Source organism: Corythoichthys intestinalis, chromosome 11 (assembly GCF_030265065.1).
Source record: "Corythoichthys intestinalis isolate RoL2023-P3 chromosome 11, ASM3026506v1, whole genome shotgun sequence".
In the NCBI taxonomy this organism is placed as follows: domain Eukaryota; kingdom Metazoa; phylum Chordata; class Actinopteri; order Syngnathiformes; family Syngnathidae; genus Corythoichthys; species Corythoichthys intestinalis.
In genome coordinates, this window is record NC_080405.1 from 45,416,927 (window position 1) to 45,442,202 (window position 25,276).

The window sequence follows — 25,276 nt, forward strand, 5'->3', positions numbered from 1 at the left end:
AAGGGTTAAAAGTCTTAAAGGGAACCACGGACACAAAGACTTGCAGTTCTTAAAAGGTATATGGTGGCGGTGATGTCACTGCGCAGTGCTGCCGTACTTCCACAGTGTCACTCGTTAGCTACATAAACATGTCGTTGGTTCTGCCCGAGTGGATAAGTGATGAGCAGGACTGCACTGTCAATATTTCACAAAACGAGCTGCAAAAGCAATTAAATGAAGGTCTCCAGCGGGATTCGAACCCGTGTTTCCCATGCGACATATGAGCACGTAGACCACAGGACTATACTTCCGCATGACGTTATTGTCATGATGGTCCTTATAAAGCAATCGCAACCCACCTGCGTTGTCTGTCTGTGCGGTAAAATCTGAACAGGAAACGCTACTGTCAAGAAAGTGAGGCTGGCTTGACCACGGAGTTAGAAAACGCGGCTCACTTCAGACAGCAAGCAGACAACAATAACATAGGGATTGCGTAAAAGGGTTTATTGAACACAAAAAAAAACACATGGTCAAGAAAATGGAGACACAAACAGGGTCTGTGACAGTAAGTCAGGATCAATAAAAGAAAAAAACCCGAGGGAAAACCAAGGTGAGAGGCAGACAAACGAAAAAAACAATGCAATGATGAAACCAGCAACGAAGGGATATACATATCTTGGCAAGCCGCCTAGGATCTGTTTAAACTAGGGCTGTCAAACGATTAAAATTTTTAATCGAGTTAATTACAGCTTAGAAATTAATTAATCGTAATTAATCGCAATTCAAACCATCTATAAAATATGCCATATTTTTCTGTAAATTATTGTTGGAATGGAAAGATAAGACAAGATGGATATATACATTCAACATACGGTACATAAGGACTGTATTTGTTTATTATAACAATAAATCAACAAGATGGCATTAACATTATTAACATTCTGTTAAAGTGATCCATAGATACTTGTAGTTCTTAAAAGATGAATATTAGTACAAGTTATAGAAATGTTACATCAAAACGCCTCTTAATGTTTTCGTTTTAATAAAATTTGTAAAATTTTCAATCAAAAAATAAACTAGTCGCCCTATTCTGTCCTCAATGTGTGTGAGTACACAAATTGACAGATAGCGAACATAAGTTCCAAAAAGAAATCAGACGGTGTGGCAAAGTTGCATGGGCTTTACTGAAGTCATCTCTTTTTGACAAGAGCACATTTCTTGTATTTTTGTAAAACTGAAAATAACAAGGCAATGTGTCAATAACTTGCATAAATCACAAAATAACAAAATGTACACACACGTGTCCATTTGAGCAGTAGCCCTAGCCAATTAGCTCACAAGCATCTAACAATGTAACTTCATTTCACCATATGTGTGAACAAATTCAAATACACATCATCAATAACTATCTAATGCTCATGAATATAAACAAAGAAGGAATATAACTCACAAGCGATGCATGTATTAGACACAAACAGTGTGATGGGGCTATGAGAACTGCCACTGAATACTGGATGCGGACGTTAGCTGGTCTGAATAGCAGTCTATTAGTGTGACTTCGCGTCGACATATAATCAGTCAGAAAAGCGCGCCGAAACCCAAATAATCAGCTGCACTGAATCGCCAGCAGAGGGCGACATTACGCCACATAACATATGCAAGTCACACCCAAGCGCCAGCAGAGGGCGGAAAAACTCCATAAAACACAATTAACAAGTTGGCCTTTCACTGTTCTGACATTTAAATCTGTCTGAGCGGGCCTAGTGCGTTAATTGCGTCAAATATTTTAACGTGATTAATTTTAAAAAATAATTAACGCCCGTTAACGCGATAATTTTGACAGCCCTAGTTTAAACACATTGCTGATGAGCAGGAATTGGATGCAGTTATGAAATTTGGAACTCATCCCACAGCTCTGTAACAAAACATTTTGACCAGCAGCAGAATCTGACAAAATCATGCCAGTTGTCATACTAGCTTCGCTAGCTAGCTAGCACAGCTATTCTCCCAGTCCAACCACATCATCAGCCTCAACGTGCATTGCGCAAAACATGGCGCCCTCCATAGGTCAAAACATGTACAAAATATTAATGATTTTTAAATCAATGGCAATATTATATGTGTTTCTAATAACATCAGGGGTGAAAGTGGCTACAATTTCTTGCCAGAACTCCCTAACATGAAGGTCGCCACGGAGCCAGAATTTTGGGGGGGGGGGGGGGGGGGGGGGGCTCAAACTTCTTAAACTACTGAAATGCAAAGAAAACAGTTTTAGCCAAGTTATTCCTATAACACATACAAAAACTGATTTTGATTCAAAATTGTATTTTTTTCAATGATTTGCAAGATAAAAGTTAACAAAAACAGCAATAACCCCGACCTTCATCTCCTAATTTGTATTTTCCCTCATTTCCTCACGTACTAAATGCCGAATCTCAATTTTAACTACTTAACAACATGTGTATTAAAATTGAAATTAATGTAAACACTTGCTTTTTTTATTTTTATTTTTTAATAATAAAGATATAAGTAACATACATTAAGAAAAATAGGCACAAATGACTTATATTACGCAGAGTGTAATGGAATGTATTTTCAAGATCGTGCACTTTTAAATCATAAGGAAATGAATAAGTAGCCTAACATAAATGAACAAAAATAAGTCCAAAGTGCACATTGACAGCTAAGATGTTCTGAACCTCCCCATCAGAGCAAATAAAACTAAATATGATAAATAAGCCTCCTCAACTCTTTCGTTGCTCTTAAAGTTTTGATCCATTTTATGTTGCATTGCCCTTTTTTTGTCACATCAATTCAACAACTTTTTTTTTTTTTTTTTTTTTTTGCTGTTCCAGGAAACATGCACATTTCAACCAATCCGAGCTAACTATCTCTGCTGATGACATGTCAGTATGTCAGCCAATTGAACGGATAAATGAGTCCAGGCGTTTTGCTTTGCTGCGTGCATTCGCATATTGACATGACTCATCGTCGTCAGACCCGGATAACTGCAGCAGCTGGGGAAACCTCCATGCCGTCCGCGAAATAAAATAAAAAATAAATATTGGTGGAAACCGATTATGTTACACAAGCACTTTATTATGCTTGTTGTTAACACTTGTGTAAATCTGATGTTGGTAAATTGTTTTCTTCTTGGAGATGAAATGCATGTGTGGCAGCTTAGCATTCTTTTTTTTTTTTTTTTTACATAGCGTTTGACAGTTGCCGTCATATTTTTGGAAAGCACTGTGTACCGGAACAGCATTCTGGCCCTGAATCTTATATCGAAACTGCGTTCCTGACCGTTCTGGCCCAGTTTCACCCCTGAATAACATATTTTATGAAAAGTAAACAATTGTGGCTTATTAGTGTCTTTAAGACCAAGGTTTCCTTGAAATGTCAACTTTTGAATAGCTGTCCACTGTCTCTAAAAGAGTTAAATAAAGCCTGGCAGCACCAGTTTATGATCATGTCTATCACTTAGAGAAACAAGCAGAGGTTTTGGATACAAAAGGGCGAGAAAACACTGCATCAATTCTATGCTCTTGAGTTATAATTTATCTCATGTTTGGTTGAGTACAACTTGCCAATGAGATGACCAAAGTTTGCCGATATTGAACAGAAAGTCTTTTTTTTTTAAACTTTATTTCTAAATGGACATTCTTAGACATGTAAGTTGCTCTTTGGCACAAATCTTTCATTTCATTGGATTTGCCATCGATGGAAAATTTAACAACTGGAACGACAGGGTTCGCCCTCTCCTGCTCGCAAGTAATTTGTACCTGATGTATTGAAAATCAAAATATGTTGTAATTAGGGTACATTTTGTCGTCCCTTGTCATGCTTTTATCTCCGTCCAGCTGCTTACTCTTGCCAAGGCTATAAACACAGGCCAGACAAAATAGGTCATGATTGGGGCTGAAGCTCAAGCTGTTCTGTGATGCTCATAATATCAATCCATCACCACTCAATTCACTTAGAAAATCCTCTATTTTATACTCCATAAGCACATCATATGGCATTTGAATGGTACAGAATTAAGGAAGAAATATTGCTCTAATATGTAATCTTTTGAATCTCTAGTTGTGTAAATCTCCATTTGACATCCCAATCAGCCTGTCTTATCTGGACAATATATTTTTCCAGACACCTGTTCCAGGAAAAGACAAAGCCCAGACCGGCCCGTCTAAATCTCTGTCTTTGGCTGAGATAAAGAGCAAGTTGTCGGCATCAGCTAAAGAGGTACAGTCCACCATTCTCTTCTTCACACATTGCCGCTCCTAATTGAGTGTCTGCTGTACGGCCAACTTCATGATTTACTGTCTTTTCGCATTAGGGGAAGCCGATGCCCAAGACGGAGCAGAAGTTTGAGAACTATGTCAAGAGTTCCTTTAAAATTGCAGACAAACAAGTAAGTAACTGTCACACATTGATGTATTTTTGGGTGATAAATGTACTGACTGCACATGGGCTCAGATCCCGGAGCCAACTGAGAGTGCTCCTATTTTGAAAAAAAAAATTTTTTTTTAAGCCCCACACCATGTGTTCTTGTGATTGCTATTTAACCATGAGAGTTGTTTACCGGCCTCTTCCTACGATTGTGTAAAGGTTTGAGCCTGAAATGGTACGCGTTGTTCCATTTTTTTTTTTTTTTTTTTTAACTTTGAAAATACCCGCCATTTAATCAGAAATGTAAAGATGTTTTTACCGTATTATGTCTGCATCAGTGGTACCGCTACTTACGAACCGGAATTTTCAAGTTACGAAACGCCTAAACGGGAAAATATTGCCTCTTACCTAAGCCTGTCGCAATATGCAATAATTCCATTTATCGCGCGATATATAAAAATGAAGACGATAATTTTCCTGCTGCGATTTATCGCCTCGCGTGCACATGCGCGCGCGTGTGTTTGTCGCGTGTGATGCACGCGCTTGCGGCAGATGTGTAGCAGACGTGCTTGACAGCGCTGTTTAAAGTTCAGCTTCCTTGTGCCACTCTGTTTTATTGACTTCTGGGTATGTTCGTTTTACACATTTAAGTTTGAGTGACCGTCATTTAATGGATGGAGGCAGGGCCGAGTGCACTGTCGTCGCACAGCAATGAGCGAGTGGAATGAGGAAGAGGACGAACCAGTCTGCAAAATGTTTCTGGAGGTTGTTTCAACAAAGATGGTCAACAGAATAAATCTACACGCTCATTTGAAACACTATCATCCTCTCCAGTTTTCACTGCTTAGTAAGAAAACTGCATCACAACAAGCGGAGCCTCCTCACGTTAATTGGCAATTAGAGGTATTCGCTTGATGTGAGAAATACAAACGACACTGCGCAAAATAGCGTTCCCTCACGGACAGTGAAGTCCGCTACATTGCTGAAGAAATGAGACCGTTTTACCTCTGCTAGATGATATTTGATACTTTTGGGAGCCACATTTTTGTTACTGCTACTTAGTCTATTTTTCTCTGTTGTTGTTAAGTGCAATTACTGTTACTGCAGCTTTATACCTATGTGCCTAAATGCTTCAGTTATTAAGTGCAATTTAATTTTTTTCTTGAAAAAAGACATTTATTATGTGTTTCTGTGCGGTATTAATACTGTTGTCTTTTACTTGAAAGAGGCATGGTCTATTGTTTTTAGTTGTGATTTCTTAAAAGGTATTTTTTAATTTAAAAGTAAACATTTATTGCGTTTAAATGGGTGTACTTGATCTATTAATATATACTGTATTCTCACTGTGTTATTGTAAATCAGTTAAAAGGGGGCGGGACTTGATAAGCATATGCTTCTCTCGTCAGCCCTTGTCTTTTCTTCGGTTTTTTCGGGTTGCTCATATCACATCTTGCAACTGTCAATGATACCGATGATGATGATAATAAATAAATAAATAAACGCTAAAAAAAAAAAAAAAAATTGGGGGGGGTGCAATAATATTGCATATCGCAATAATTTATGAGATAATTTATCGCCCACTAAAATTTGTTATCGCGACAGGCCTACTCTTACCAAAGAAATTTCAGGATACAAAAGGCAAAAATACAGTATTCGCAGCTCCCAGAGTTTACTGAACGTAACATACTTATAGTTGCTCTGCCATTGGCTATTGCCTAGCATTTACCTTGCCTGGAACTCCAGACTGGTGAGTCTGGTGACCGTTCCACGCGTCAAATTTCCAGGGCGGAGCAAGCCACAGCAAACAGACACCGGAGTGGACCAATCAGCGACGGGCGGACGTGCTGTTGGTAAAGCGACAATAAATTCTAGTTCGAGGAAATAAACTTAAGATTAGAACGGAGAGGTTCATTCAACATGGCTCGCGCGAGACAGACTGTTGGTTTTAGTGACTTGATCATTTAAAACAGAATTTACTGCAGATCAGAACATATTCTCTGCTCTCCTGTTCGCCATCTGTGCTGTTTTGAGACGACTTCCGACGCGCAATAGTGACGTTGCTCATTAAGAACACGTCATGCAAATAAACAAATCTGATTGCATTACTATTTTCGTGGGGGCTCGAGAGGCCAGTGCGGAGCTGAATGTTCTCCCAGTGTTTAAAAAAATACAGGGAGAACAGTCTGGCCGTGCCACGCAAGCATCTACCTGCCATCCAATTGGCTTAGAGGGACCTCTACTGTCTGTGTATGTGTGTGTGTATCCCAGCATCCTCTTCATTCGTCCCTTGGGCCATGCGGTGTTACGACAGCTTTACTCTATTCTTTGTTTTTTACAATATGCACAACCCTCATTTTATGTTTAGTGTGCAATAATCAAATTGTAACATGTATTTTTAACCTGTTTTAATGCATTTTTATGCTTTACAAAAGAGTTATGTTGGATGTTTGGGGAGGTTGGAACAGATTAGGGCAGAACAGAATTTTCAGTTTACGAGACTACTTTGAGAACCAATTCATTTCGTAAGTCAAGGTACCACTGGATTTGAAAAAATATTTACGTAATGCGATACTTGGGTTGAACTGGTTTAAGAGTATAGTGTTTAACCCTTTAACACCTGAGCCTATTTTGTTGGAATTTGCATGCCTTTGATGTTGCCTTTATATTTAAAAGAAAAAAAATTCACAATGGCCTGGTTGGGTCCTTTTTTCAGGACACTATAACCTTCATGTCCAAACTGTTGTTTTCTTCACTGACCAATTATAATCAACGTTTTGGACCCAAAAAGACAAAAAAAAAAAAAAAATCCCCAATTTTTTGGTCAAAATTTGTAATATTGGTGTCCCATTGACAACCAAACATGCTCAACGAAACATTTTGAAGCTTGATAATATTTAGTCAACTTGTTAGGATAAACATTCAACGGAAAAAATGAGACTGAATAGTTTTATATTTGATAATTCAACAGAAACAACAGGTATGGGCATCAGCGTATTTGTTCTTTCTACATACTAAAGTCAAAACAGGTTATATATTGTAGAAAAGAGTCTAAAATAGTGAAAAAAATGTATATACTGTCTATATCATCAAACACAATAACGGTTTGGAAGATATCGCTTTGTGAGGTTAGGTATTGCACCCATCACCTTATCAAAAGTATATACATACAAGGAAGCTTCTCGAACATACACATCTACATACAATTTGAAAAGATTGATAATGAAAAAAAAAAATCTAATATAACATTGAAAAAGTCTTTTTAAAAATATTGACAATAAACTAGTTCATTTTTTTTTAGTAATGCCACTCAGTTTCCCCTTAAACAAGACACGAATCCCACGTCACACAGCCCACTCTTCCGCCATTTGCACACTGCTGTCGGCCTGTCACTCTTCTCGCTCGCAAAGAAAACAACGACAAATCTGGCCCATCCTCTTCCTCGAGTTGATGAAATAAATAAATAGCTTGCGCTAGTTTTCGATTCATTCCGCAGGTTTCAAAGTCGCTCGCTCAATCCGGCCGTTCCTTGCTACCTCGCCTTCCTCTCCTTAGGTGGTGCCTTGCTCAGCAAATTATTAAAAATGTTAACATTACGCCCGTCCTTCGTGACCTCACGGTGGCTCCTGGAATATGTAGTTTTTCGTGGCGCTTTCGGTGTTGAAAAAGGACAAGAAATGATGGAAGTATGGACATAAACATGGTCCTTGCAGCGTTTTGATGTTTATTTATGAGGGCAATAAAGCAATAAAACTCAAATGATTATCTCCCGTTTTATTTGGCCGATTGTCTTCAAGCAAAAACAGGCGTGGACCTCAACTTCGGCAATTCAAAATTAGACCAACCAGTGGAACTAGGGGTGTGCCAAAAAAAAATTATGTTCATTATTTACAGTGCCCTCCATAATTATTGGCACCCCTGATTAAGATGTGTTTTTTAGCTTCTAATATATTTTTTTTTTCATTCAAATAATATGGGACCTTAATGGAAAAAAGAGAAAAATCCAACCTTCAATACAAGTGCATTTATTCAGTGGGGAAAAATCCCACACAAAGAAAAAATTATTTGACATCAAATAATGTGTGTCACAATTATTAGCACCCCTGGTGTTAATACTTTGTACAACCCCCTCTTGCCAACAAAACAAGGTCTGGGGACAGAAATGGCCATGGGAGGAGCTTGATTTTGTGTCTGGTGAACCATTTCTATGTAGATTTGGCCATATGTTTAGGGTCATTGTCTTGCTGAAAGACCCATTGACGACCCATCTTCAGCTTTCGGGCAGAGGTCAGCAGATTTTGATTTAAAATTTCCTGGTATATCAAAGCATTCATGATGCCAAGCACCCTAACAAGGTTCCCGGGGCCTTTGAAAGCGAAACAGCCCCACAGCATCACTGACCCACCCCCATACTTCACAGTGGGTATGAGGTGCTTTTCAGCATGCGCATCTTTCATGGCACGCCAGACCCACTTAGAGTGTTTGGTTCCAAAAAGCTCAATCTTGGTCTCATCTGACCAAAGCACAAGGTCCCAATTGACATGGTCCCAGGCTTCAACTGGGACCTCAACAATACAATAAAATTTACACAGGTGGAATTAATTCCACATTTTCTGGAAACAAAGTGTCTTTAGAAATAAGACTTCTTTTAACCAATATATTTTGTTTTTAGAGTTCTGTACTATTTCGCGTGTTTGTAGTGTTACCGCTGTACTTCATCATGATTTTACACGTGAAATACAGGTTAGCGAATTAACTAATTAGCTTAGCGCTCAGCGCTAACTATTAACATCTCAAAAACAACAACAATAAAGGCTAAACAATACAAGAGGTTTCGTGTATTCACCTCTTATAGACGCACACGGGTCTTAGCAACACACTCAGGACATTTTTCAATTGAAATGACTTGAAACTACTGCTCGACATCTGAAAGACAAGGAGCAACGAATTATCTCTCTTCCCCTCTCGCTCTAGAAATAACTTGCGCACAAAAGCGCGACCCCTGCCTGTCTCATACACAAATTTATTTTCCAGTCTTTTAAAAGGGAGTAAATCTCTCTCTCAGTAACCGGCAGCATCCATCATAACGCTGTGCGTGCATCCGTTAAAGGTGTCCGGGCGGCAGACGTGTCTTGAATTTCGTTGCGCTACGAGCATCTGTCATAAAGTTTTTAGGGAAAATCATCGTTTTTGAACCTTTATGAATCGTAATCGAATCGTCACGCGTCGAATCGCGATGCATGTAATAATGGATTTTTTTGGAACTCCTCTAAGTGGAACGTGGGTGACGTGATCACAGCGTGACGAGGCTTTAAAGATGGTATGCGTAAATGTTGGCTGCCACTGACGGTGCTAGACGTCCAATCCATTTTGACTTCGAGAGGCGACCGACATCCAAGGCACTGAAACATCAGCATTCACAGCCAGTCCACCTGATTTAAATGAATTAGACATCTATTGCCATCAATGGGTGGGCAAAGGTATAAATAGAAAACCGAATTTGTTCATGTAGAAACCGCACTGGACTATAAGCCACAGGTGTCCACATTGTATTAAATGATATTTACACCCAAAATCAGGAAGCTTGTTAGCCTGTAAACATCCATAAATTAGTGGCACTGGATTATAAATTGCAGAGCTCTAAATTGGGAGAAAGTCGTGGCGTTAGTCCGAAATTACTGCAATTAGGATTGTGAGGTCACCGTGACCCTTGCACCCAAAAATATGGAGAACCCCCGTTTTCGAAGCTCACTGAGCTAAAATCTCACGATATATGCCGCAGTCTTGTGTTACATCCTGCATAACAGTGGTGGGAAGCCGTATTCTTCCAGATTGTATGAATTGTGTGACTCTGGGCTTATTCGACAATCAAGTTCTTGTCGCACTAACATTTGTTGCTGGCCGCTCATTTCGGGCTCTTGGCAGTTGCCGGGTCAAGAGCCCTTTCGCTTCATTTTAAACCTTAAGAGCTCTTCGCCATGATGGATTCACAGGAATGCGCCATTGTTCTTCGCACGGTTGACATACATTATGCTCCCCAGTCGGCCCCACACACTCACACAAACGCACACACGTCTCTCCAGGACGCCGTGTTCTTTTTGAATTATGTCCATTTTGTGTCAGTGGGCCTGGTCCATGTTGAGGCGGAATGGGAGTACACCTGCCTCTTTCCCAGTGATTTAGTGGAGTATGTGTCTTTTGTAGCCTTAATGAAGGGACTGCTGGTATGTGGATGGTACCAGTCTCACATTCACATTCAAGGCCTTTGACCAGCTCAATGCAGAAACTAAATCTTTTTTGACTGCTTTCTTGTCATTTTAGTGGCAAAAGAACAACCCCGAGCCTTTTATATCATATTGTGCGAATTAATCACTCGTACAGGCTTTAGAGGACTTATGCAGAGTGTCAGATAGTAGTAGTGTATTCTGGACTGTTGGGAAATTTATAATTTATGCTCTTAAAATTGCTTAGTTCCATCGTTGTTGTTCTTGTGCCAAATAAAGCACTATTTTTGAGACCTTTTCCACGCTCCCTCAAACATCCCATCAACAAGTTTCACCTGACACGAAGCAACATGCAATGAATGGCGTTTGCCAAATTGGGGCCACGGAGAGAGATGCTGAGATGTTGGTTGGTCAGTGTAGAGAGCAGGCTAAAACTAGTGGTGGGAAACTCTTGGATACGATTTGTGATATGAGAGGTTCGTGAAATGGCGATACAAAAATTATGGATACATTGGTCAGGAAAGCAATCTAAGATACAATTACTATAGTTTTCGGACTATAAGTCGCACCTGAGTATAAGTCGCACCAGCCAAGAAATGCACATTGAAGAGTCACATTTTATCGTCCAAAAGACTAAGAGGAAAACATAGACCTCACTATCAATTAACGGGAAACAGGGCGCGAGGACGCTCCGTAGGGGGCCTATTTTAGAAACCAAAGCCGCTAGCGACCTAAAACCAAAACAGTCACCTCCATTAGGCATGGATAAGTCTTCTTGAGCACCGAAATTAAAAAAAAATTCAAAGTCGTTCCCTAATAAAATCCCGATTAATTATTTTTATATAAGCATAACAAAACTTAAAAACCCTAACCCTAAACCCTTAAAATTCTTTTTTACGCTAGATGCACAAAAATCACCAAATGCATAGATAACCACCTATATTATCGGTATCAATATTTAACATATCATAAAAAGTTTTTGCCCAAAATATCGACTTTTTTTTTTTTTTTTTTTGACATGTTTTCAACAGCTAATAAATCACTCAATTTTCACATCAGAAATGTAATACTTGAAAAAAGCATGCAGAATCATTTTAATTTTACTCAACAAAAGAAAATTTTGCATTTTTCTTTATACAATAGCAACTTATTTAGGCTGTATTTAGCACTTTTTGCCAGCTATCTGGCCCTCATCTTTTTTTTGCCAAAAAACGAGCAGTTGGCAGAAAATTACCTGATTATTTCAATGTAAAGTTGTAAAAATGTAAAGTTACGCCATTATGTATGGATACTAAATTCAACATGGCAGCCATCACAAAACAAAGAGGTAGCTTTTAAAGTTAAAAATTAATGTAAATAAATGCGTAAATCCCGTAAATTTTTATAGATTTGAACGCAAAAAACTGGGCAGTTGTCATTCATTTTACCTAAATTATTTCAAGCTAAAGTTATGCTATTTTTTTCATTCATTTTTTTTCATGTTTCAAAGTGCATGCATGGTGCTATTTTATATAATAATTAATTCTAATCCTCGACCAAATTACTCTCGAGGCACTCCTGCCTGCTTGTATGCACTAAAACTTTTGTCCTGTTTCCACCTAAAACCGGCGTTGGAACGCAGCATGTGTAGACATGTGCCGATTACCAGTTACAAGGTATACCATGGTATGAAAACGTCATGGTTTCAAAACCGGAAAAACTTTCCATCATACCGTCCTTAAGGTATTAGCTATTTTTTATGTCCCAAAAATGCATGGAGAAATCCCTCGCTTGCAGCTGGAGGGCTCAACCCTCCTTCACCGGTTTTTGCTCGTGTCAGTGAGTCACCTGTTTTACACGTTGGCTGGAGGAGGTGAAACTCCTGAACTTTTTTTCCCCCATCGAAGAAAACGAAATTGCTGGTATGGGAAGACTTCGGCTACAGAAAAGTTACAGACGGCCGCGGGTTAGAGGAGGAGGGCCAACCGACATTTAAAACATGTTTGTGGAGGGTGGCTGCCGAGGAGGCAATACCTCCAATACGATTTCGCATTTATACAGAATTAATGGTTAGTAAACACTGTCATGAACGTTTCCCACCAGCTACGGGAGTTAACTCGAGCGTGTTTAGTGTGTCTAGCGGTGGTAAAACATGCAGGTTTTTTTTTCTCTCTGCCAGCTGTCTGTGTTGAGAAATAGAGTGTGTGTATAATGTAAACATGGTAGGAGTCATACACACGTGCTTTTTATGGAAAATAATTCAATTATTTTTGTTATGATGGTAATAATGTTGAGCTGTGACTGTGGATTTAGGCTAAAGGACTGCATTTATTTTAATTTTATTTAGAACATTTTTTAAAATTTATTTTAACTTATACTTATGTTCCAATTTGCTAATATGTTTTGAAAAATAAAAAATCTTTTCAATTGAATTTTTTTTTTTTTTTTCCCCAGATATCTTAAAGTAACACATTTTATACCTGTAATTGCAATACTGTGATACCGTGAAACAGTGATATTTTGGCTTAAGGTTATCATACCGTCTGAGTATCATACCGGCGCATGCCTAAGCGTGTGCTTGAGTTTATCGCAGAGAAAGCTCTCACGACTAGGCATGTGCCGGTATGAGATTTTGACAGTACGATAACCGTGGGCAAAAATACCGCGGTTTCACGGTATCACGGTATAGCAATTATAGCTCCAAAATGTGTTATTTTGAGATGTATGGGTTAAAAAAATATTTTTTTTCCATTGAACAGCTTTTTTTTTTTTTCCAGAACATAGTTGCAAATTGGAACATGAATATATTGTTAAAATAAATTATCAATTAAAAAATATATATATATTTTAAATAAAATTAAAATAAATATAACTTATAGACTATAGCCACAGCTCAAGTTGCTCAAGATTATAGCAAGAACAAAATCATTTCTATAAAAAAGTAAAAACACTTCTGATTTTTTAAAAATTCTACTGCATGACTTTTTTTGAGGGTGGAAAAGCACAAGTGAAGTTTCGCCATTTTCAGCCACTGTGTCAGCTCTAGTCTACATGATGTCATGCCTATGTGTTAAAAAACATAAAGAATTCATAAGTTAATAAGTTAGTTAAAAATGTATAAGTTAGTTTAAAGTGTAAATATTGTTGTGGAAAGGTTTCATCTAAACAAACAAACAAAAAAAAACATTGGGAGTGAGACCTCTCCTTGATCCAGCGAACGTGGATATTGTGCTTAGGGCAAGAGCATCTTTCGCAATTAGCGATCTTTGATGCTATCCCCTTTTCCCCTTCATTCAAGCGAATCGAGCTTGTTTTCTCACTCTGCTGCTGTAACACTCGACGAAGTTACTCTCCCAGCTAAGCCTAGGCTAACATTCGTCTTTGTAAGCTTTTAGTAGGTTTGTATATTGAATTTGAAAGGAAAATGTGTGTTTTGTTTTTGGCGAACTTTTTCATGGTGCTAATCTGTTGAAGCTACTCACACATGGAAAAATACAATTGTACAACGTTTTAAATGTATTCATTTTGTATATTCTGTAGCTGACCGCTCAGAATGATGCGACACGCAGAGGGCTTCGACGGGTGTTCTTTAACTTTATTTTCAGTCATTTTTTGTTCTTTAGTTGACACCGTGAAAACTACAAAATTTCAGAAACGTAACAACGGTGTGGCATTAAAATACAATTCACAAAACCAACAATAAACATTTCCATTTCTCCTACCTCCATCTGCTTTCCAAGTGCGCTATCTTCAATCGGACCAATATAACCTCTCCACACTACAGTCTTTACACAAACAAATACAAGCCAAACGAATATAAACATAAATTCCCGCAGTAATAATAACTCTTGCGATTTATTTGTGGACTCACCTACGATGTGGCTGCGCTGCTTCTCAGACAGTGCAGCGTGTGGACAGGTTTACAGACAGGTGTGCTAGATTTCCTCATTAAGAAAAAGACGGGAGCATGGGGTTGTGCGCGGTGCCTTTCAAAATAAATGCAAAAACGGAAGTGCCCGCAAATTCACAGACCCACACGCCATTTACATATTCCACTTACCACGATTTGAGAGCTTAATAAATTGAAGAAAAGTACGCCTTATGTTTGGAGTATTTGTTTTTGGGTTCACTGGCCGTCTAGCTGATAGCGTCACTTTCACACACAGCAACAAACGGGAGGGGGTGAGCGCTGCCGCGCCAAGCCACTTCTGGCTGCATTTTTGACACATGAAAAATAGCGAATACCGTACTACGGTCTGACAGAAAATTTTAGTGGTTTTGAAACCGCGACGTTTTCACAAAACGGGAAACCGTGAAACCGGTAACCGGCGTGTGCCTACTCACGACACTCTGCCTGACTCGCCCCCCTATGGGAAGCCGTGGCGCAATGTCTGTATGAGCTGTTTCGTCAACTGATAGGGAAGTCTATGACGAAAATTAAAAGGGCTGCCAAGAACAACACTAGTTGACAGAAACCTGTTGGTTCCTTTATTAAAAACAGTGACATTTTAAAAAATTGTTTTCCAGTCACAAGTTTTAAATGATATATCGATTCTTGGTGGGTTCACGATATCTGGCCATATCGATACATAGTTACACCTCTAGTGAAAACGCTTATAAGAGAAACGTGGGCTTGGCTCGTTGTGATGGCAATGGGGTGGGGAGAACTCTTGATTCCACTGTGTAGAGAAACATCTGTGTAAATGCTTTGGTTTCATCAGCCCAGGCTGAGATTTGTCAGACCTGAAGCACCTACTCATATACTCTGGTATGTAACTACTGCCCCCACCCAAACCCACGTTGCTCCCCGACAGCCCCAATCTCAAGTCCAGCCACCGAAACGCACAGAAACATTTTAGGAAAAATGAGTCACGTCCCTCACACTTGTCTTTCTCTGTTTCTACCCTTCTCCCATTTCTACCACAGGTGGTCAAGGACCTGTGGGGTTTTGTGAAGACGCTGAAGATGGAGCAGAAGTAGACGCCCTCTGACTTTGAACGCCTTTGTCCGTTTTTGCATCCGTCGGGTGATTTACGGGCACAGTCGGCAAGATTTCCTACTTCTTTTCCACGTACGCATCGCTAATAGCATCTGACTCGGACGCGTGACAACATTATTTCACTCGGGAAACATTTAGCGGGAGAGTGGTTTTGCTCTATGCGGAAGCTGCCGTCTTGTCAGTCTGCACCACCTATAGCGGAGCGAAGTGACGGCCCAGCCAGTTCAGACCTGCCACTTTCCGCATTAAAATAACTACGGTAAACACACGTCAGTGACACCTGTTCGTTTTACACTTGGAGCACGTACATTCAATATGTGATCATAATATTTTTAAAGTTTTTTATTTTACTTAGAGAAGATCTGTAAAATCACCAGAAATCCCAAGATACTCAGAGTATCATACCAGATATCTACAAATAATGGCTTTGTGTTTTAGAATAACTGTTCAAATTGGTACTTTAGTCAACAGTTACCCATATCTTCTTTTAAATTGTAAACACACTCATGACTGTCACTTAAAGGGGAAGTTCTTCAAGTTAGCGAGGGTTTAATTAGTCGGTGGAGTTAAGTTCAACAACGTCTGTGTAGTTTGTTAGTTTCAGGGCTCTGGAGTGGCTAAGCTAGCGCGAGTCAATTTGACCATCTCAGCATGCCAATAAAAAACAACGTATGCACACATGAAAATCATTCAATCAATAGTGTTGGCTTTGTTTTCAGGATAAAGTTATTAAAACATACCATTACATATCAATAATTGCAGTATAAACAGCAACATTTGTGATCCAGAAGCTCTGCAGCGGAGCAGGGCGGAGTGATATCAAATCGGGTTTTTTCACCGCTGATTTTATGTCGTAACCAGCAGCAGGTAACCAGTTTATATTGTTCCTTGTTCTTCATAGGGTATTTGAGGAAATCTTCCTTTGCCCATTTCTTCTGTCTGTTTCCACAGCCTCTAAATGCACATTTCGCCATGTTGCCGGCCGTCAGTTAACTCAGCAGACTGATGCTGCATTTGAGGAAGGTGGGAAGTCCAGAGTTTCCAACCTCTGATCTGGAAAAATATCATTAGTACGTCTCCACTATTTGAGCGATTACGATAAGGCAGGTTTGCTGGAGGTCAAAATGTCTTTTGATGACCAAAATAAAAAAGAACTTGTCGCGATCAGCCATCTTTGCTGTTTACATTCGCTTGGAATGTTTTAAGGTCGCAACTGGTTCCCTCCGAGCAGGATGAGTCTGACTTCCCACCTTCCTTGAATCCAGCGTGAGCACGAGTGGCCGAAGCACTCCTTTCTACTGTGGTAGTATTACGCATCTAAAAAAATAGTCCTGCAGAATGAAGTGAATTAAGGCAGTTTGGTATGACATTGTTTTGGCAGCATGGGTGTTTTGAAATTATTTGACAATGTTGGATCTGTTCGTAGATTTGTATCGTTTTTAATGGCATGCTATGAAGGTGCCATTGACTCGCGCTAGCTTAGCCACTACGGAGCCCTGAAACTAACAAATAACTTGCAAACTGCACGGAATTTTTAAAAATCAACTCCAACAAATAATTAAACCCCTGCTAACTTGACGATTAATCCTAATGTAAAGAAATTCTGAACTTTTGGTTTAAGTTTGACACCTATGCATGAGGTTTCTTCTTTCTGAAACTAGCACCACTAACTGATGACACTTTTAGGACACCAGATTGGCGAAAAGGTGTCCTCTTAATCAGTTGAAATAAAATTCTGAACCCATTGTGACCTTCCCCAGAAGAATTTTAACATCTCTGATGCCATATTTTAAGAATTAAAGCTCGTTTTTTATTTTACTTACCGAAGATTTTTTTTTTCGTTCATTTTTTTTTTTTTTTTTAAAGAAAGTACGTTGGCCCTGAAACACAACGACAAATCAAAAAACACCATGGCAAATTAAAAACACAACGGCAGATAACAACAAAAAAACTAGGGCTGTCAAACGATTAAAATTTTTAATCGAGTTAATTACAGCTTAAAAATTAATTAATCGTAATTAATCGCAATTCAAACCATCCATAAAATATACCATATTTTTCTGTAAATTATTGTTGGAATAGAAAGATAGGACACATGATAGATATATATACATTCAACCTACGGTACGTAAGTACTGTATTTGTTTATTATAACAATAAATCAACAAGATGACCATTGACATTATTAACATTCTGGTAAAGCGATCCATGGATAGAAAGACTTGTAGTTCTTAAAAGTTAAATGTTAGTACAAGTTATAGAAATTTTATATTAAAACCCCTCTTAATGTTTTCGTTTTAATTTGTAAAATTTTCAATCAAAAAATAAACTAGTTGCCCGCCATTGTTGATGTCAATAATTACACAATGTTCATGGTTGTGTGCTGAAGCCCATAAAATCAGTCGCACCCAAGCGCCAGCAGAGGGCGACAAAACTCCCAAAAACACAAGTAACAAGTGGACATTGCACTTTGCTGTCATTTTAATCTGTTTGAGCGGGGCATGTGCGTTAATTGCGTCAAATATTTTAACGTGATTAATTTAAAAAAATTAATTACCGCCCGTTAACGCGATAATGTTGACAGCCCTAAAAAAAACTAATCAAAAAACAAAACGCCAGATCACATAACAAAATTAACACATTAAAAAACACAACGCCAAATCACATAACAAAAAAAAAAAAAAAAAAAAAAAAGCACAACAGTAAATCACATAACAAAAAAACAAATCAAAACACACAACGACAAATCCAAAAATGAAATTAGATTAAGGAACCGTAAGTGGTAGGTCGGTACCAGTCAAAAAGTACACTCATCGCTGATTGGACGAATCTACCGTCAAGGGTAGGTACTGATAAACTTGGAAATTATTGCGCGTATGGTGTGGTATTTGAAAATAAGCGTGAATCAAAGACGCGGACGTGACTGATTTGCTGTTGTGTTTTTTAATTTGTCGATTTTTTTTCTAAATTGTTTTTGTTATGTGATTTGTCGCTTTGTTTTTTAATTAGTTTTTTTGTTATGTTATTTGCCTTTGTGTTTTTTAAATTATTTTTTTGTTATGTAATTTGGCATTTTATTTTTTAATTATTATTATTTTTTGGTTATATTTTTTGCCGTTGTGTTTTATGATCTGCTGTTGGGCTTTGCACTTCAGGGCCACCGTAAGAATAAACTATAAAATAACCAGAATTTGCAAGATATTCAGAATAACATACCAGATATCTACAAATAATGGTTATGTGTTTTAGAATAACTGTTCAAATTGGTACCTTAGTCAACTGTTAGCCATATCTGCTTATAAATTGTAAAGACACTCATGTCTCTGGCTTAAATTTGACACCTATGTATGAGGTTTCCTCTTTCTCGAACTAGCAGCACTAACTGATGACACTTGTAGGACACCAGATTGGCAAAAAGGTGTCCTCTTTATCGGTTGAAATAAAATCCTGAACCCACTGTAGCCATTCCTAGAAGAATTTAAACATCCCTGGTCTAGATAAACCTTTAAAAAGTCTGAGAGTGAAACAAACACTACTTGACAAAATGCAATACCAATGCCTCCTGTGAATTAATGTATTATCAGTGTGTACATCTTACATTTTATTTCTAGTTCTTTTTTTTTTTCTTTTTTTACCGCAAATGCATGTGACCATGTTTTTTGAAACATTTTCCAAGAAAAAGAAACGGTTCGAGTTTGAAGTCTACACAAAAGGGTGTAAATCCTACAACAGTAGCTATAAAACGCAAAGCACCTGCAGATGTCACATTTATTGCATTCAGGTGCTCCGCGATGTTTAATTGCGTGCCTGCTGAGATTGGCATCTCACTTTACTCGCCCGTTCTGCCGCAAAAACTGACTGCAGAAGCTCCGCGGTTCCGCGATAGCGCACGTCCTTGTCGGATGCAGTAATTAACAACGCGATAGGAAATATTGCTGAATGTGCCTTTAAATGTCTCTGCCCTAAACTAAGATTCGTCCATTTTTCTGTGAATGACATTTTTGTTGCTTTGGATTTTTTATACTTGCTTGTACAGTTTGTGTGCTTTTAGGTCTGTTTTGCACCAAAGTCTCAGTTTGGTTCTGCGCAGTTATTAAATTGATCAACTCCAGAATGATTGGAACTAGACACAAACACACTCTGCGGCAACTCTTACATATCTTTCCATCTTTTTCCTATGTGCAGACCCACATTTTTTTCCGCTTGATGTTCTTCCAGAACCACACCTGGTTCTCGTGCATCAGAATTCTTTCCTCTTCTTTTTTATGCTTTTCCTCAACTTATTGGATGCAAATTTGTATTATTACCATTTTTTTTTTATGTCAACCCCTCCCTCCTAGTACGTATGAAACTGAAACTAATTTTGCTAGGACTTTGATTAAATTCACAAGATTCGCGTTCATAAATGTTGAAATGATTAAACATTTTTCATCATCAGTCCCACACAGGTTTGTGAGCAGATTGAGTATTCTTTTAGACTTGTCTAATCGGATCTTTGCTGACTTTGGTAAATGGAGGTATACTTGCAGCGCCTTTCCACCTTCAAGGCCCTCAAAACGTTTTACACTACATCCCCATCCACCTACTGGTGACGCAGCACCAAGAGCAATGTGGGGTTCAGTATCTTGCCCGAGGATACTTGGGCTAGGTTCATACTGCAGGTCTCAATGCGCAAATCCAATTTTGTCGTGTTTTTCCAATTCAAGTGATGCATTAAATTCACGGTCTGAATGGGACAGATCGCATAAAAGTGGACCATTTCAAATCTGATCTGAGTCTATTTTGTATGTGGTTTAAATCCGATCTGGGCAACATTTTTCTAGAATGTGGCGGCGGTCTGAACTGCCAAGTCAACCAAAGTGGAATTCATGCAGAAACTATGTCAGCAAAGCGCGAGAGCGGCAGGCAGGACGGCAGCGATGTAGCCGTGTTATCGCCTAGCTTGAACACGGCTTTTGAGTTGGAGGCGGGCTTGACCACAGTGATAAAAAAAAATAAATAAATAAAATGAAGAAAAGGATAAGCCTGATGATGCTAGGTTTTCTTTCTGTGCGCCAAATAAGCAAAATTTCAGTATTGCTTACATGGCTGAGTCGCGGCAAACTGATCCACACACATAAGGGGCCGTTTACATGGTGATTCTCCAAGAATACGAAAAATTTCTAATTTGCGTTTATATGGGCCTGTCTCCATTCGAACAATGTCGCAATTCCGCATGAAAACGATGTAGTTTTCATGCCAGGCCCTAGGGGGCAGTGCAGATTTACAAGGTGACAGTGAATGATGCACTTTGACCCCACTTAGCTCCTCAGCCCGGAAAAAAATATGCCCGCCCACTCAAAGCAATGGCATTTTTCTTTTGTTCAAAAAGGCACAAAAATGGAAACATTCAACATATTTAATTTTAAAATATTATTAAAACAGTAAATTAAAGCCAACGTTCCACCATGTTTTCTGTTTTTAATGTTTAGTACAACCGCTGCGCACGCCCAATGTGACGTGTAAGAGTGCTGACGTTATCGGTGCGGTCTCGCGCCGTGGGACTCCCCCCTCAATCCACCGCAATCGAATTCTTCCACTTTGGAGACAGGACTCAGAATTTTTCGTCTTCGCCTTCCGTGTTCGGCGAAACCATATGCACGCGAGGCCATTCCGCTACTCAGTCATTGCGTCTTTGTGTCGCAGAGTCGCCATGTAAACTGTCCCTAAGTTTTATGTGTGTGTGTGCATGCGTTCTATCAATCCATATAAACTTTGAATATAAGGCTAAATGGGGATAATTAATGACGGTGATTTGATTTGTATCCTCATTTTGGGAATCAAAATATGATCACAATGAAACGATGTATAGCCAGCATGTGTAGTCATTTGTTTTGATGCTTCTGCGCACGCAAGTCAGTCTGCTCAGCGCGTGTCGGACAGCGAATTAGTGCGAATGCGAAATACTTGAACGGCTCAATGGACAAAGGCAGTCTGAACGTGCACGCCAAAAAACAGATATGACAAAAAATCGGAATTTTGCATTAAGACCTGCAATACCTGCAGTATGAACCTAGGGTTGGGGAACGACCACTCTAGCACTGAGCCACATCACTACGATATGTGACTGTATCACATTGAAAGGGAATAAGAGGAACCCCGTTGATTGCCGGCAGGTTAAGGCTTTGTTCAGACTGGCAGTCAAAATCCAATTTTTAGCCCTTCCAGATTGAAAATGGATGGCCTTTTAGTAGTCTTAACAATCTCCAAGCACTGAAATCTGACGCAAGACGCATTGAAACCACATGTGGGAGGTAGTTTCATAACGGATATGGACAACGTGCTTCTCAGGCGCAACAGGTCAGATTGGCTTTGACAGCCTGTGACGTCACACTATGATGGATGACGCTTTCGTTGCCACATCAACCTGTCAGTTATGTCAATAATAGGGCATAGACCTCATTATCAGTTGGCGATACAGCTCCTACGGACATTATGCCACCGCTTCCCGTAGGGGGCCGGGCCAGGCAGAGCGTCGTGTAAGCTGTCACTGTGATCAACTCAAACACACGCTGCGTTCTAATGCCGGATTTAGGTGGAAACAGGACGAAAGTTTTAGCATACAAGCAGGCATGAGTGTTTCAAGAGTGATTTGGTCGAGGATTCAAGATAATTATTATATAAAATAGCACCATGCATGCACTTTGAAACGTTGTGAAAAAAATGAAATGGATGGAAAAAATTAGCATAACTTTAGCTGAAATATTTCGGTAAAATGAATGACACCTGCCCGTTGTTTTGCTTTTAACCAAGATTCTAGACTGTTTTGCGTTCATATCTACATATAGAAATTACAGGATTTACACATTTATTTACAAAAAAATGTTAACTTCAAAAGTTCTTTGTTTTGTGATAGCCGCCATGTTGGATTTTGTATCCATACACAATGGTGTAACTTTACATTCAAATAATCAGTTAATTTTCAGTTAGCTGCTTGTTTTTTTGTTTTTTTGTTTTTTTTTGGGGGGGGGGGCAAAAATGTGTAATATAGACATTTCTGCATCCATACAAAAATTAATTTGTGTTTTATGTAACATGTCAATCCAAAAATTCTGCAAAACAACTGATAAGAAGGAAAAACAAGCTATCTTCATTCTTCTGCTGTAAGTTTATCACGATTAGACCAATCCATTTGAACCGGGAGGGTGGCAGCGAATGAACCCCTCCCTCTTCAGACGGACCCCTCCCACTTCTATGGCAGTCAGTGGCAGCCAATGCCAGGCAACAAAGTCATTTTGGGCCATTTAGGGTCATTACCTGTTGATTTTCAGTCATTTCTTGTTGATTTTAGGGCATCTTGTGGTTCACTGCCTGTTGATTTTGAGGCATTTTATGAGTCACTTCCTGTTGATTTTGGATTACAGCCGGGATTTATTAGTCAGTGACTCAAACTCAACAGAAGGTGACCTGTAAATGCCCAAAAATGAACAGAAAGTGACCTGTACTGTAAATGCCCCGAAAATCTGAAAGAGTGACCGTGAATGCTCTGGTTCGTTCATTCGGCCTTCCCTGTCTTAAGTGATTGGGCGTTGAGCGCCGTCAACGGCAGTCATAGCGTTAGCTGAGACACGATTATGGTGGAAGATTTTGGTAGCAACTTGTTGCTCCCTTAATATATATTTTTTTAACATTGACACCTTCTTAAAACGATATCTCGTTTCATGACATGAGCGTATCGATGCAAAATATCACGCTGTATTACCATTTCGATATTTTGTCAGACCCCTAGTCAATAATGTGGCCTAGTCTGAACGGTCCGAGATCTGATTTGGACACTTGCTAAAAATAAGTGTGAACAGTCAGCCCTAAAAATCGGATTTAAAGAGGTTTCCAAGTGGAATCAGATATGCCTGCAGTCTGAACGCAGTCTTTAGTCTCCTGTGATCATGCTCTTTACACTGTTTAGCCCAAACTGTTTTCCCAACAGACTAAAGCAGTAGAATCACTTTACACACACCTCACATTACAGGATAATCAATTGCTCAGGAATAGCTTTCAGAGATATCGCATAAACGAGCTAAAATACATAATGATACCGATTGTCGTTACGCATTGGGCTTGTTTAACAAGCAAAATCAATATGAGCTCTATAAAACCAGCACAGATGTGTTTACCTGAAAAAAAGAAAAACATCATTAGTCACAGGCTCGCAGCAGTTCGTTTACAAGTCGGCCGTCGTATATTTTAATGTACCCGCTAACGGGAAAATCCTATGATTAAGCAAGATAGTCCCCTTTTACTACAGCGCTATCGATAATTATGAGTTTTTTTGTTTTTTTTTCAATCGGAATGACAGAAGAGTGAAAAATGATGTCACCTCGACAGAAAGCACATCAGGCGCTTTAATTGCTTGCACTCTGAATGTCTCGACGGCTACAAGCGTGCTCTCAATCTGTGCTTATTATGTGTTTATGGCACTGTATAGTTCCTTTTACGAGGCAAATGTTGGCACTCAGATGCCATCTTGAACTGCTCGCGTGAATCCATTAATCATTACGTACTTCATCTCATCAAATAGGTATACCTTCCTTCCTGATTATCTAATTTTAACTAGATTTAGTGGGGAAGTCTGACTTGAGGCCATTTTTTTCCTATATAGTTGAATCATTGAATGACGTCATTGCTTTTATCAATTGAATGAAGTGTTTTTCTATTAGTGATTGTGTTTTTAAGCAGCTGAGGAAATGGTTTTTGTGTGTGTTTGAAAAAGATGTGTTGCAGCTTTTGATTTTTTTTTTTTTACATTAAAATCTCCTTGTCCCTCTTGCTCAACATTTTTGTTGTTTTATACTTTTATTATTCCCTAATATGGCCATTTTACTGTACGTTTTGAAGCGCATACCCGAACAAAACAAAATGAGTTTGCTGTAAAAAACATACTACTGTACCATTATGAAGCTGCAACTGTTGTGTATTCTTACAACAGAACATGTATGCTAGAAGCATGTATTTTATTCCAGGCATACATAAGAGCATATGAAATTCATAACACATAAAATCCAAAGATGGGCATGGTCATTCATCCAAAAATTTGACAAAAGTCGAACAAATTAGCTTAGCCCCCCCCCCCCCCCACCCCTTATTTTTGTTTAATATACCTGTAGTTTTATTATTTACCAAGCATTTTCTTACAACTCAATAAGTCAGCTCATTTACATTATTTCTCATTGGAAAGAAAAGAACTGCAATCAGACCTATTTGGGAGTCTACCAACTTTAGACAATCCACTGGAAAGCTTTGACTCTTACTTTTTTTTTAACATTTCATGAACGACTACTGGAGGTGGATGACAATGGAGTATATAAAATAGACCTTTTATTGTTAACTAACCTGTATCATATGCCAAAATAAAGGGACGTCAACCCCCTAACAATGCATTATTATTGATTTATTGTTTGTCCCATATTGAATTCATCATGAATCTACTGTTTACTCATTTAATTTTGTCGTGTGGATTTGCTAATTTGACATAATTCTTTGCTAGGTCAGGTTAACTTGTCTTCAGGCTTCACTAACACCAATTGATGGCACTAAAGTCCAAGCCTTTTTTAACCATTGCATGCACAATTTTTTTAAAATTTTTTTTAACATTCATATGGGACTATAGTTGCCCAATATTATCGGGTAGCCAATAATATCGGCCGATAAAAGCATTTTAAAATGCTAACGG

The 25,276-nt window shown here is 38.8% G+C and overlaps 1 protein-coding gene across 1 annotated transcript in view; it reads left to right on the forward strand.

The window, feature by feature from the left end:
• Positions 1–24,999, forward strand: part of npm1b (nucleophosmin 1b) — a 60,463-nt gene extending 35,464 nt beyond the window's left edge. The window contains exons 9-11 of the mRNA XM_057850408.1: positions 4,126–4,221; positions 4,316–4,390; positions 15,495–24,999. Of these exons, the coding sequence (XP_057706391.1) occupies positions 4,126–4,221; positions 4,316–4,390; positions 15,495–15,548 (225 nt within the window). The 3' untranslated portion in view covers positions 15,549–24,999. The remainder of the gene's footprint in view (positions 1–4,125; positions 4,222–4,315; positions 4,391–15,494) is intronic.
• Positions 25,000–25,276: the final 277 nt, after the last annotated feature.